Below are 15202 nucleotides of genomic sequence, written 5' to 3' on the forward strand. Positions count from 1 at the left end.
GTCTCAAATCTCACCCAAATGTTCTAAGGTACTTGCCCAGGGGGTGCCTGCTGGGTCTTTTGGTTGTCAGGTAAAGAACTATATTTGTCAGGCAATCTGGGCAGAGAACAGAATACCTGGTTGTTTACCCCAGAAGTCTACTGAATTGTCTTTGACAGTGCAAAAAACCCTCTCACATGGCGCACACCGACACATGCTCCGCTCTCCACTTACTTGGTGTCGAGGCAGATGGATAACTGGTTTCAGAATGTTGCAGAAGCTCTGTAGGCGGTTTGTCACTGCAGGGTTGATGAGAATTTTACGGCTGTGGGGTAACTAGTTTCCTGGTGCACAGTAGACTCAGCAATATTATTATATGAATTGGGCTGCGGTTTCGTTTGGAAAAAAGGGGGGTGGGTCTACCCCCTGGCCACCTAACTACTAGTATTTTTGAAGCAATTTGCCTGTGCCGCGCTCAACCGAATACGTAAATAAGATAATGTACAAAGTGAAATTGTGGTTTCTGGACAACTGATTTTATTAGACTGTGTATTTTTTTCAACCAATTCTTCGGCCCTGCAAGTAGGGAGAGTGGGGGTGGAAACATACTCTACACTCATATATATATATATATATATATATATATATATTTTTTTTTTTTTTTTCATTTGCATTTGGTTCAAAATTCATGACAATTCATGTAGAACCTTTACAAAGTTTAAAATCTTACAGATAATCATTTAATCAATCATTAGAGTTTAGAAAATAACTCTAATTCATTTTCAATGTACTTACAAAAATTTCCCACTTCATATATTAGGGGTTTATATGATCCCTGCATCATTCTAGACCACAAAACTTCAAGGCAGTCCTCAAATTCAATTTCCACAAATTTCCTCAATTTAAGTGTCCTTAAGTTCTTAAAATGCGGACAATACAATATAAGATGTTTCAATGTTTCATAAGATTCATTACATTCAGCAAATCGACATCCCACATAATTATTTGATTTATTCATTTCCCAGTTCTTAGTTCTTTCCCTAGTATGGTATAGATTTAGTCTAAAACGGATATATGCCTTTCGGATGTTTTCACAGGGGAATAACAAGACATGATCGTAACGTGGAATGCGATGTTTTACATGTGTACCATATTCTTTATATAGCCCATAGGTCTTAATTGAATCAATTGTTATACACCAATCCATTTCAAAGAGTTTTTTCTTAGCAAAACCAGGACGATATTGAATATCCTCAACAGTAATATTTGCATTGTCCAAAATTTGTTGCATTTTCAATTGATAGTTAGAAAAAGATTTTGGAGTTTGAGAACCCAACATTTTGTTTAGATCAATGTACAATGAGTTAATTGGAGGATAATGAATCTTGACATAGTTGGAGAGCTGTCTCCATTTCCAACGAGATGATAGTGCAACCAGCCCCAATTCATGCCGAATAATGGCATATGGAATTGACATAGGGAGAAACATTGCAGATTTCAAAAGAGAGCCCTGTAAGCTGTCCAGCGCGCTTGCCATGTCACATAGACAAATATCTAATGTATACAATATAACGCTCTCAATTTTTAATGTCATATAATCTATTAACGGGATTAAAGAGAATTTGCAATATTGGCTATAGATCCTTTTCATTTGGGACAATAGTGGTCGTGTTTTGTTTCTAATTATAATTGACCAAGTGTTAATGGAGTTGAGGGCTGATATATGATACCCTAAGTAGAGAGCATTGTTCACACGACAAATTTGTGTGTTCAACATTTGCCATCTAAAGTTCCCTCCTTTTGATTTAACTCCAAAGGTCATAATGGCAGTTTTCGCTGGGTTAGGTGTCAAATTATTAGCTTTTGCAAAAGTCTCAAATAATGAGAGTTTAGTTTGAAGTCCTACCGGAGTAGGGTCAAACAAGATGATGTCATCAGCGAATGCAATCCATTTGAGATGAATACTCCCCACTTTAACAGAAAACAAATTCCCTTTTTCCCAATTTTCACCCATATCAGAAAGATATAAGTTAAATAAGGTAGCCGCCAGATTACAACCCTGTTTTACACCAATTGTTGTACATATGGGGGGAGTGGTCCCACCTTCCGGAGAGATTCTTATTCTATACGAAGTATTCGTGTGCAACTTAATGATCCAGTACATCAGCACAGTTGGAATCCCTATTTTCAACATTTTCTTCCACAATAAATTGCGGACCACCGTATCAAAAGCTGAACTCATATCGATCATTGCTATATAAACAGGATTGGAATTTTTTTCTTTTACTCCCGAGATGACATGCGACATGATAAAGCATTTAAGGTTGTACTCATGCTCTTCCTAAATCCAGTTTGATATTTCGAGTACATGTCATTCGCCTCAATTACTTTCTCCAATTTGTTTAAGAGAAGGATAGAGAAAATCTTATCCTCAGTATCAATTAAAGATATTGGACGATAATTTTCCGGGAGAGATGGATCACCCTTTTTAAATATGAGTACTATATTAGCAGTTAGCCATGAGGGTGGAATCTCCCCAGACCTAATGATAGAGTTGAACTTATGGTTTATGCCAGACCACAGCACTGGATCCGCCTTATAAAGACATGGGGGGGAGACCATCTGGTCCTGCAGCTTTTGAGTATGTACACCTGGAGATTGCCCACATAATATCAATACAGTCCCACTTCAGCCTTGGGATTTCAGAATATTCAAGAGAAACATCTGGGACAAAGCGAAAATTGTAAGGCAATTGGTATTTAGCCTTTATAAATGTTTGCCAAGTCTGCTCAGGAATACAGTTAAGCGAATACAATGCCACACATTTATTATTAGCTTTCAAGGTGCGCCAAATTACTCGTGTGTCATGAGCCAGAATGGCTCGAATTAATGTGCAATTTACGTCATTGTATCTTGAAATACGAGCAGATTTCAAATTATGTTTGTAGGCTGATAATATTCTATTCCTCCTTGCCTTGATGTCTTCGATGCCCAAGTTGCTTCTCTTTAAAGATCTCAACGCCCTATTCTTCTCCCTTTTTAATAATTTGCATGTATGATCATATAAGTGTGGATGTTGCACATTACTTTGTATTTTACCAAGTCGCTCAAGTGCTGTGGCAACTATATCAGAATAGTGCATGCGCAATATATATTCATAATTTCCCCCTGCACGTCTGATCCTCTCAATCACCGAGGAAATTTGTTTAACGACAAAATTGCAGATCCCTCGATTCCATCCAATGGAATGCAGAGGACGATCAATTTCGACCACTGCCAAGGTAATATTTGGCATGAGCGAATGACATTTCAGTTGACAGAAGGTAGAAAGTTGAGCGTGATCTCCTATCTCAATCTGTCCTATTACTAGGGGAGCCATATGCATGATAAGATTGTGAGATACAAATATATAATCTATCATTGAGTGCAACGTTCCTCTAGCCCATGTATTTCGTAGATTCATGCCATTTCTTACCATTAAATCCACATCCCACTCCGTGAGGAGTTCTCTAAATTTAGCTCCTCTACTATAAGAAAGAGTGGATGATTTAAATTTGTGGGTTTCAGTCAAATCTCTACAATCACAGTTAAAGTCACCGCCTATAATGATTTCACAAAGCCGGTATCTGCCAGATATATATAATAAGCATGCGTCCAATTCGTCCAACATCTCGTCGACTGGTAAGACAGCTGGATTCCAATATAGGGTAATTATCATAAGTGAGGAATAACTAAATGAGGGTATGGTAAGATGAATCCCCAGAATACTGGCAGATACCCAAACTAATTCCGCTTGAGCCTGCAAGGATATCTTAACTCCAACCAACAGACCCCCAGATGGACGTCCTAGCAAAGATCTTCTTGCAGGTGAGGTAAAAGTTAAATACCCAGGAATTACGAATGGCTCAGTTTTCATCGTTTCTTGTATCATTATTATTGTGGGTTGATCTACGGGAGTTAAAGCAGAGTGCCACTTCATTAAGTTTACATGTCCGCAAGAATTCCAAGATATAATTTGCATATTCGTATCATTGCATAGCTATTTGGCAGGGGAGGGTAATTTTGGACATAAAATTGCCGAAAGCATAGGTTTCAGCCATGGTATCCCTTTTGTATTGGCTGCAAATTTCAAAATTTCCAATATGCCCCCATCCAGCCCTGCTACAAATTGCGAATGAGGCCTACCTGCTTCTTCTATCTTTTCAATGCCCTTAGCCGGTGTTTCCAGAAATATTAAAGCCTCCGACTCAGAGTCAAACATAATCAGCGTCAAACCCTCCTTTTTTATTTCCTCATGATTGGACCAGATAAATTTCATAATAGCCTCAGAGGTAAGATAACATACTCTAGCCTGCTGCCACAGCGTGCGTATAGAGGGTACCCCTTTCAAATTCTGCCCCAAGTGCAACCGCAAGTATCCTTGGGTTGACAAACACGCCACATGTAACCTCTGCTTGCCGAGGGACCACCCTGAGGCGAACTGTAGAGCGTGTAGCTGGTTCAAGGCTAAGACTCTAAAGGACCGCTTGACCAAATGTTGGGCCCACCACGCCAGGCAACGCGAGGCCAAGGAAGCGTAGGACACCTTCAGTGATGGCAGCGACGCTGTACTTTCGGACTGCGAGGGCAATGAGGCATCGAAAGACGGCCAAGCGCAAGTCCCCGACCTCGGAAGGCTGTCCGGCAGGGCAGTTATGGGGAACACACCTGGCGACACAAGCGCTACCCACACCACTTCCACACCTAACCACTCGGAAGTCCAACCGAGACTCGACACGTGTGTCTAGTCCTCGGAAAGAGGCACACAGAGCGGTCCACCGAATCGGTGTCCTCTGGGCGTTCTCGGTCAAGATCGCCTCACAACAACACCAGGCAACCACCCAAGTTGCCAAAAGTGCCTCACTCACCAAAGTCATGGAGGTACGCTCATCAGAAGACGAAGCTGACCGCCAGCCCCAGGCCGCTCACTAGGAGTCGGCGCCAGCAGACCGTTCGGTGGCTACTTCAGAATCCCGACGCCCTCACTCTAAGGAAAGGGACACTACCCCCGAATCTCGTTGCCAGGCGTCGAAAAACTCAGAGAGGGTGAAAACACCAGGGAAACACTCTTCCACTCATGGGGAAGGTGAGGAACAGCAGACGAAACCATCTCACCCGTCTTCTGCACCAGTTACATAAAGACAGTTCTAAGTCTTCTGATAAACAGCTAGCCAGGACCCCTGCACAAGCCCATAGGTCCAGTCAAGTCATAGAAGGGGAACCCTCTCGAGAAAGGGTCATTCCCAGCTCCAAGAAATGGACCAGTGAGGATATAGACAGGGTTATGTCTAGAATGTACTCCCTAGCAGACTTCTACTCCAAGAACTCAGAACACTTCCTCTCCTATACCCCTGACGGTGCTACTCCCTCAGGATCTAGTGACCCGCAGCCCCCTGGTAAGAAACCTCAGTTTGAGACCCCAACACAAGGTCGGTCTTCAGACCCTTTTTACATCCAGACTTACACCCAGTTTAGTGAGGATCCAATACAGGATGAGGACCCAGACTTGGTAACGTTGGATGACCAAACTGGGGTGGACTATTATGGGGACGACGAGGACCAAGAGGAGAAGGAAGATGACCTAGAAGTCTACAGAGTAGACTCCCCGGTAGGCAAAGAACCTCAAGTTACCGACTTTCCAGTCGACAACCAGCCTGTCCTAAATGAGGTCTTCACTAGAGTGGTAGAACACTTCTGCATAGACACTCGGGGGGCACAGGAGGGGAGGAGAGGGACTTTGCTGAGGAACTAGTAGGAAAAAAGAAACCCATTGCTCAGGCCATTCCAATTCTCAAGTCCATCCAACAGAGAATTGATCCTTCCCTTCTCAATCCTAACCTCGCCAGGGCAGTAAACCCCGGAATCGAGAAATTGTTCAGGGCAGGCCAATCGGACCCGCTTTACATAAGGGGGCAACTGAAGCCTGACTCCCTGGTAGTTACTAATACCCGGAAGAGGGCGGGAACGCCGCTATCATCATCTGAGGCTCCCCACCGACAAGGAGAGCAAGAAAATCTACGGGTTGTGAAGGAAGGTAGCCTCCACTTCCGCTTACCAGGCAAGGATTGCCAATTCCACCACTCTGCTGGCTAGTCACAACTGCCACCAGTGGGAGCAAGTAGCTGCCCTCATCGACTCCGCACCAGAACCTTTAAAGGGCCAGTTGGCCCAGGTTGTGTCGGAGGGGAGAGCCGTGTCCGGTTGCATCCTTAAGGCAACCTTTGATGCCGCAGATAACGCTGGCAGGCTAATAGCAGAGAGCACTGTCATTAAGAGGCATGCTTGGTTAAGACAGTCAGGGTTTAAACCCGAGACACAAGCATCCTTAATCGACATGCCGCTGGTGCCTAATCTACTGTTTGGCAAAGCAGTAGAGGACGCATTAAAGAATGCCAAAGATGAGTATGAGACTCTGAAATCCCTGGGACAGTTGACCAACAAGCCCCCTAATCAAAGAGGCAATAGTAATTTTCGTCGCCCACGTGGCCAGAATTCACAAAGAGGCTCCAACTATTCACAGGGGCAGGGTACATCATGGGGTAACAACCAGCAGTCTACCCAGAGTTACAGCAGAGGAACAAGAGGGGCTTTGGTAAGGGTAGAAGCAGCCTCAGCAGAGGTGGCACGCCTCCCGCTAAACAGTGACGCTGCGCTTAGGGTCCCTTCTCACGCATCCCCAGTAGGGGGGCGCATTTCCAACTTCACCCAAGCTTGGGAATGGATCACATCAGACAGATGGGTGCTGTCCACAGTGTCCGCAGGATACTCCATAGAACTGCTCGAGCGTCCCCGAAACCACCCCCCCACGTCAAAAAATACATTCCTTGGACCACCAGAAGATTCTCCTTGAGGAGATCGTCAATCTTCTAGAAAAGGATGCGATAGAACTCGCCCAGGGCAACCAGGCAAACAAGGGTATTTATTCAACTTACTTCCTTGTGCTAAAAAAAGATTTGACAATGCGCCCAGTATTAGACTTACGCTCCGCAAACAAGTATGTCAAGCCCCAAAAGTTTTGCATGACTACTCTCCAAGAGGCAATCCCCCTCCTAAAAAAGGGGGATTACATGGCAACATTGGATATAAAAGATGCCTATTTTCATTGACACTCATTCCAAGACAGATACTCAAGTGGGACAAGCGGTTCTAAGACATCTGTTTGCTCATGACCCTTCTCACATCCCACCTCCTTCTTCTAACACTGCTCGCTAATCTATGCACAGCATGTGATCTAAGCAGATTCCACAAGCCTCAGAAGGGATACATTACTCACCGCAATCGTATTTCTGATGCTTGTATCTGCTTAGATTCACATGCGACCCGCCCTTCCTCCCCTCTGAGGGAAGGCACATGGATGCTTGTAGTTTTATCTTCCTATCTGCTTGGATAATCTGTACTCCCGCTACTCCTCATGCTACCTCATGTCAGAAAAAATACAATCTGAGGGTCCTACACGCGTGAGGGATCATGGGTACAGTAGACGTCACACTAGGGATAGTATTACTGGCATGTCCTGTGTCGACGCCCATTTTCGAGTTTCGAAAAACAAACTGTAATACTCCGCAGCTTCCACTAGATGTCGGCCTATGCACAGCATGTGAATCTGAGCAGATACAAGCATCAGAAATACAATTACGGTGAGTAATGTATCATATATATATATATTTTTTTTCTTCACAAGGGTTTTGTATGTGCAATTGCGTAAACAGATGTTTTACATGCGATAAATGCACTGAACTACTATTTGATTGCTAATAATTGCGAAACATTTTGTTTGTGACAAATGAATTCAGCCTCTAAGAATAGGGTTGATGAGAAGACTAGGTAAGATAAAAGGTGGAGTCACGATTCCTTGAAGTGCACTACGAAAATGTACATGCGGCAATGTATGCAAACAAGATTTTGAGATATGATGCATTATTCCTGTAAGATTAAATGACTCTAGAGCGCTCACCTAGCTAGAAAAGATTGCTGGTTGCGTTTTTCCGTTTACGGGACTAGATATATACCCCACTAGGTAATGCCCCACTTTTTTCAAACGCTGAACATTAGACCTTTAGTTTGTTCCCTTTTATTTCTGCCCACCCAAATTCTACTCACTTTTTGAAAGTGCCTTCTCATAAAATCCAGAAACGAGTTTACTACGGATTTTGAAGTTCTAGAAAATCGCAAAAGGTGCAAGCAAATCGCGATAACCCAGCTCATGTTACAGCTTTATCCGATGTGGGGAATACTCACACTATTTTCCCTCTGCGTGTGAAAAAGTAATTGCCAGTATTGCATAGTTAACCATTTTGCTTACTGTCCTGAATATTAGTAGCAACTGTATTTGAACCACACTAAACGTTATTATTCATTCGTTTTTCCTTAGAATCTGGCAAGGTGACTGCTGCCCCTGTTGTGAAACAAGAAACTCCCTGTACCTCTCCACCAGCAATAAAAGTTGAAGAAATACCAAAGGCAATAGAAACACCCAAACAACCTGTCTTTGATGGCCAGTTAGCTAAATCCCAGGGGTCCGTCGCATTTGAAGGATCTACTGAGGACGAACAATCTGATAGCGGAGGCGAGGGAATGTTTAGGGAACGTGATGAATTTGTTGTGAAAATTGAAGATATGGACGCATTAAAGGTAATCTATATGAAAAACTGCTGGAATTAACGAATACTTAGGCATGCATTTTCCCTTTGTATTAAAAAAAAGTATTGTGCACAGTGTTCTCTTCATGACTTATTGCACAAACACGTGGCAAGCCTTGTCTTTCAGAGCTGGAAGGGCCTTAGCGTTTGGGACGATTTATAGAGTAAGCAACTTTAGCATGTGACGTGTATATACATAATTATTTTGAAGGGCTAAACCAGCAGCTTTTGTTATATTTTTGTTGTTGCATTAATCGAAGAAGAGTACCTCCTCCTGTTATGAATTATTTTTAAGAGTGTAAATACTTTCAGAACTAGTTCATCTTTGAAGTTGGGGCTACTTGGTATGGCATGGTGAAAACATATACAACGTAATTACCTTCAAAAGGCCTCCTGGCGTGGATCAAGAAACAGGGACCATATTGCCTTGGGAACAAGCAGCCTACACAGCCCTAAGGAGGGAACAGGAAAGACTTAAGTTTCTGTCCAAACTTCCTTTAATAATCAGTCAGGCAAAGTCCTTTTGAGGCACTACTTCTCGTTGTGCCTTAAAATGACTTGCCTCATAGGGGTTTAGGTAGTATTGTTGGGGTGGTATTCCTGTAGCAGCCATCTGTCATTGTTAAATCTTAGTTTGCAGTTAACTGATTAAGTGGGTTCAGTCCTGATCACTTTGATCTTGTGTTTTATGACGTGCAAGGCACTTAAGTATTCACTGAGGTTGACAAGCCCTGCACCACCTTATTGCAGAGTTCCTGACCGTAAGACCCCCTACTGCTGAAGTTAGCCCCTTAGTGACATAGTGTAAGCCTACAACTATGGTATGCATTTGTGGCTTAAAGAGCTGTGCACATTTTTGTAGGCCTGTCTGTGCGAGGAAGCAGGCTTTTTTGGTTCCCTGCAAAGCCTGCATTGGTGACCTGTGGTACTCCGAGGCACACTCTCGGAACAGCTCTTCTGGAGTATGTTGTGGCTTTTACAGACAGTAGTGTGTCTTGTCCACAAGGCTTTGCATGGAACATTTCCCCGTTATCTGAGGGCAAACATCTGATAATTTACCTCTGCAATTCCTTGCACTCCCGGTCCATGGCTTATCTGCTTTGTCCACATGACCCAGTGTCCTTGTGTTGAGGCTGAATATACCCTGTATATTACCTGCTGGCTTTGCCAACATACAGGCGTTTGAGACCCCATAGCCTCCCTCTGAACTCATTGGGCTGGTGTGTGAGTGAGAAGCGACCATTGCCTATGGCTTTGTTGCTCAAGGGTTGATGTTTGGCTATTCTGTTGTGTGCATCAGAGAAGATCTTGCAGTGCGCATGTTCTTGGCACGAGAGCGGAATGTCATTCCTTATCTCGGTGCTGTTCATGTTTTGTGAAAGTGACAATTTCCCTACTTTTGCCTGTTCTCAAAATGTTTGGTTTGTGTTAATATTGCCTTGCTGCTGTTGATGCTGTGTCTGATTTGTATGTGTGCGTTGCTAGTATTGCTGTTAGCTGCACTTTACCTGGTGTTTCTCCAGAAGGAAAGCGTGCACTGATGCTGCCCATGCTGTTTGTTCTATATAAGACGAGCACTGATTCTGCCTGTTAGGTACTTGTTCTGTGAGGGGCGGTTTGGGCTGCTGCTTTCCTCTGCTTGCGCAGGATTTATCTGCTTTGTGAGTAAGGAAATTTCGAGGGGATTGGGTCCTCCGACGTATTCCATATCTCTGTGCTGCTTCGGAAAATCTTTCTGCGTCGATGACGTTGATACGCAGGATTCCATTGCTTTGTGAGTAAGAAAATATTGCATTGCTCTCCTTTTACTGTATGTGAGGGAAGCTTGTATCCCTTCTTCCTGCGCTTTAGCTTTTCTGTGATCAAGGGATCCTTGCATAGGTGCAATTTATTTGTTTTTATAAAGTGCAATATTCAGGGTCGTCAAGGGGGTGTAGAACAATACATTTAACAAACAGGTAAAAAAATTAAACAGTACTGGTATCTTTATAAAATGCATGGGAATGTGTTAGAGGCGAGGCAACTGAGTCCAAAAGCTTTGTTACATGCAATAGTAAAATCTTTTTCTTTTTGAAACTGTGAACTCCGAAAATGTCCCCAAAGGATTGGGAAAACTATACCACGGTTGAACTGCTATATGCTTCAAGACAATTCCTTCAAACGGCTTAGATATTATTTTAAAATCTGAAATTTTGGATAGACGTTTGGCCTCAGAAATGTGGAGGGCATCAAAGGTTGCTCATGCTGTATGTAACTCCTCCATGTAGGAACATTGTGTACACCAATCGAGTATGTATTCCACAAGACTCGCTATAAAATGTTGTAATGGCTCGCTACTCTCGTAATATTTGACATTGAATGCGAGTGCCTATCACTTGAAGTATTGGATAGTAAAAGGACATTTAAAGTGTCGTTAGATTTCTCATTATTCTTATAGCCTTAGGATTTGATGGGTTCTATCATTTTATCCATGCAACCTCATAGGAAAGCAATGCATTTGCTTTATTTCATCAACAACTTTAGTGCCCCTTGGATATACATACACATGTAGGTGGCGATAGTGTTATGATGGGTGTGTCCTCAACAGCCTCTCTGAAATTTCATGAGTCCCCTTCTAATGACATGATTAAGGAACTATTTTCTTCTGAAAGTATTTGCTTTAAATATATTTATACCATCCACTCCCAATGCTCTAGTGGTAATGATGTGGTCTTTCAAGAAAGGTTAGAAAAAGTGTGTTCGTCTTTATAATAGATTGTCATTGAATTGATCATATAATTGCTATCCGTGTAAATAAATATACTGACCAGCTTCCCAATTCACCCCTTTGTGTAGAAGGATCATAACCCGCCCTCACCCCCAATCTGAAGGGTTTTATCTGATGTCTTTGTTAATAGTTAACACATTTCCATGTACACTGCTACACAGTCATACAGATATGCAGCATACCCGTCACTTTTACTGGCAAGTTCTCCAAACATAAACAAATAAAGAGTTAAAGTACATGCAACAAAAAAATAACAGACCAAGGACACATAGGAGCCTGCCCACTGTTTCACCCCCCTGTAACCTCACACACAGTGTTCCAAGAATGTATTAAGGTCAGTGGAAACAGCAGGAATGAGCTTGAATGTTACCACCTGAAGAGGAAGTTTAAGGTAAAAATGCATCTTTTCATTTTTGAGGAATAAGTAGATGCATTGGAATATTGATTACAAAATTATATCTGTTTTAGTGTTCAAATATATTTTTACTTACCTAAAAAGTCCCCATTGGGGACACCACTAGCGGGCGCGGGCAGAATAAATGCCTAGTGCTACGCTCTGTATCTACCGGGAAGAATGGAAAGAAGCAGACACCCTCGACATCAAAGGCATTTAAGCAAAACGGCACTAAGCCCTGGAGGATGCAGAGGCCCTGGCACAGTATTGGCAACAGCGGAGATACCTGGGTGCAGTGCCCCCAAGGTCCTGAACAGGTGACTCCTCGAAGAGTTGGACTGCAGAGGAGAGGAGCTGCGCAGGTGGGATGGCCCTTCCAGTGGCCAGACTGGGGAACGCACAAGGGCCTGGAAAGACCTTGCGGCAAGAAGAAAAATGTCTAGGAATCATCTGATTAGTGAAACGCGAAGGGGCCTAGATGGCAGCAGTACTTGTTAGTGCAGAAGAGAGACCTGCCAGGGAACGGTCCAGGAGGCACGTGAAACATCAGAGATGCTTTTCCACAACTTTGGAATGCAATGCAGTGGTACCTAGCCAAAGGCATGAGGAGTGGCCCTCCGACCCGATGATCAAAGCAGCCTTATAAGAGAGGAAGAGGCACATGATGAAGCTGCTTGGACTTGTACCTGGAGACAGTCTTCTCATAGGTAAGGAGTGACGGTGGTAAATGTAGATTTTTAAACATCTCCCCCTCTCATTGCCTCTCCAAAAGGGAAATATAGGTGTCGGATTTGATGTGTGTATTTGAAGCTATCTTTGGTGATGGTATAGGTGAATGATATCTCCCAAGAGTCCATATAAATATAGAGAGGGAGAGGTCTTCAATAGTACGTATGGGGACAATTTGAGTCAATGAGAAACAAAATAATGCAGAAGTATAAGCACGATGTTGGTTATGGCAACACAAGAGGGAGGATCTACAGAGAAAGGGGAGGAAATGAGGGAGATGACTACCAAGAAGAATATGTCAGACCTTCAAGAGAGTAAAGCGCTAATATGAGACATTCAAGGCTAGCTCCGTAGGTAGAGGAGCATATGGGTGTCATGGAGAGAAATCAGTTGTCAGTAGAACTTGGAGAACTAAGATTTGAGACAAGAATCAAACACCTAGAACAAACTGAGCAAAGACATCTTGAAGCTAGAAGATCTGGAAAACCGCGAATAAAGGAGTGATCTTCTGTAATGGGGCATACCCTCTAAAGATGGTGCAAACATCGGCAGAATTGAAGAGTACGGTCAAGGCCCTATTGTCGGCACTATACGACAGGGACAGAACTAAATAAATTATATTGCATCGGCTACATAGAGGAGGTGGGCCCCCTCAAGGTTCCAAATTAGTTATAGCAGAGTGTCACTACTTTGTGGGTGAAAATTGACATTTTGGGGAAAGCCAGAATAAAATACATTTTACCCGGAAGTGCACCATAAGTGTGCTGCTGTTGGGTTGTTACGGACTTGTTGCTGCCAAAGTAGCCTGCCGTCCGTGAGGAGAAGAAACTGCTTCATGGAAACACTGCAGCTTTGGCCGCATACTGGACATTCTTACTTCAAGTAATTACTTGGCCTCTTGCTCTAGTCCACTCATTGAGACCTAAGCGCCTCCTTCTACGGGACAGCTAATTCATTTTGTTTTGTTTGCAGTCCCGTCCACCCGTTCCGCCCACTTCCTCTCAGCCTCCCTACATCAGTGGTGTGCACCGTAAGTGTGCCGCTGTTGGGCTGCTCGGGTGTGTGGGGGCGCAAGGCGCAGTGAGTTTCACCCCAATTATTAAAAAGTTTGTATTCTGCAATACTTATGCGAGAGTGTGATTGTACTATCTACTGTGATTTGGGAGAGTTATTCTTGCATTTGGTTGTCGCCTATTTCACAGTTGCTCACTTGCGTTACAACATAGTGTTGTTTGAATCGTATGTGCATGTGCAGTAAGGCACACAGCTGTTAGCGAGGCTTGGCGTGCCCTTCGGCAATGAGCACGCCTGATGAGTATTAATCTACTGGTGCTCCAATTGCCTCCTACCTAGCTACTTACTATGGCTTTGCTATACTCCTGCTTACCCTGTTTTTCCAGCCACGCTCAAGTTGTGAACTGTGTACCTGATAGGGAATGTCATTCTCCCAAATATCATGCATGGTGTGCATCTTGCGTTGTCTAACAGATGTATACGTGCAGTTTTTTGTGAGCATTGATTACAGTGCAGCTGCTTTGTTAGATTAACACTAATTTAAATATTTGCGCACGTGACTTGCTGTGTTTTTCCTCTGTCTGGAGGCATTCGCCAGGCGCGGTCCTGGTGCATCTGATTTACTCCCTTGCGGTTTTACTTTTAGAAGTAGCATTGCGTACTTTAAACTCGGAAGTGGTTTGGTCCTCAAACTACAAACTCACCGACTATAGTAGGCAGTCTTCGAAGTGGGAGACTTGGGAAAACACTAGAGCGCAAATCGCTCATCATGACTACCTCATTCGCAGGCTCCGACAACTCCAACAAAATTTGACACCTCTTGAAGCCAAAAGGTGACTTGTCTTCCTCGCAGCCTGAACTATGTCCCTCCATTCCCAGTATAGACTACAAGCCCATCACGGATGAGTCTATTCTCCATGAAGTAGCTCTTGCACATATGCACACCCTAGTGCATCCTCCCCTGATGGCCACTTTAGACTCTCACTCCTTTCCTCTTCAAAAGGCTTTTGACATTGACACCTCACCTCCAACAAGCTTTTTAAGCATGCGTGAGAACACTTACACTCCCATTAATGTGCCTGCTACAGATTGGCCACATGTTCTGCCATCAGACATATCAATTCTTGCCCCTGCAGTAATGGCCGAACTAGGAAAAAGGAGTGCGACTTTCATTAGGTCCCTCCACTCCAGTCACAGCAGTGACAGGTGGTGTGGACAATGTACATGTCCATCATCCGAAGAGAGATTTGCCAGTTGACGAGATCTTGTGGTCTCCGGTCGCACATGATAATGCTTTTACGCAAGTACCACCCTCTGCAAGCTCCCCTAAACAAAATACTTACAATCAAAAGTCCATGGACTTTAACAATTCAGGGCAACCCCTACAGCATCCAGTAAACCCAAATGACACCCCTATCACCCCCACCCATCACGCCACCACACTTAGCTGACGACTTGTAGAATCTAGAATCCTCCTTTCCGGTTCCAACGAGGATTATGAATTTAGTTGACAAGGGCCATGACAACACTCACTATGAGTTAAGGGACATAAAAACCTCTGTGTCAGACTTTCTTTCTAAATTATACAAACTAGAAGGCTTTATATATGCTGAATCATGCAATATGGCTAGGAGTTGTCCT

The 15202-nt window shown here is 43.5% G+C and overlaps 1 protein-coding gene across 3 annotated transcripts in view; it reads left to right on the forward strand.

Moving 5' to 3' along the window:
- QSER1 (glutamine and serine rich 1) overlaps positions 1-15202 on the forward strand; it is a 1726564-nt gene that overhangs the window by 582389 nt on the left and 1128973 nt on the right. For all 3 annotated transcript variants that reach the window (XM_069623572.1, XM_069623573.1, XM_069623574.1), the window contains one exon: positions 8390-8649. In XM_069623572.1, coding sequence (XP_069479673.1) covers positions 8390-8649 — 260 coding nt within the window. The remainder of the gene's footprint in view (positions 1-8389; positions 8650-15202) is intronic.

Source organism: Ambystoma mexicanum, chromosome 11 (assembly GCF_040938575.1).
Source record: "Ambystoma mexicanum isolate Mex_15411 chromosome 11, UKY_AmexF1_1, whole genome shotgun sequence".
NCBI classification, from domain to species: Eukaryota; Metazoa; Chordata; class Amphibia; order Caudata; family Ambystomatidae; genus Ambystoma; species Ambystoma mexicanum.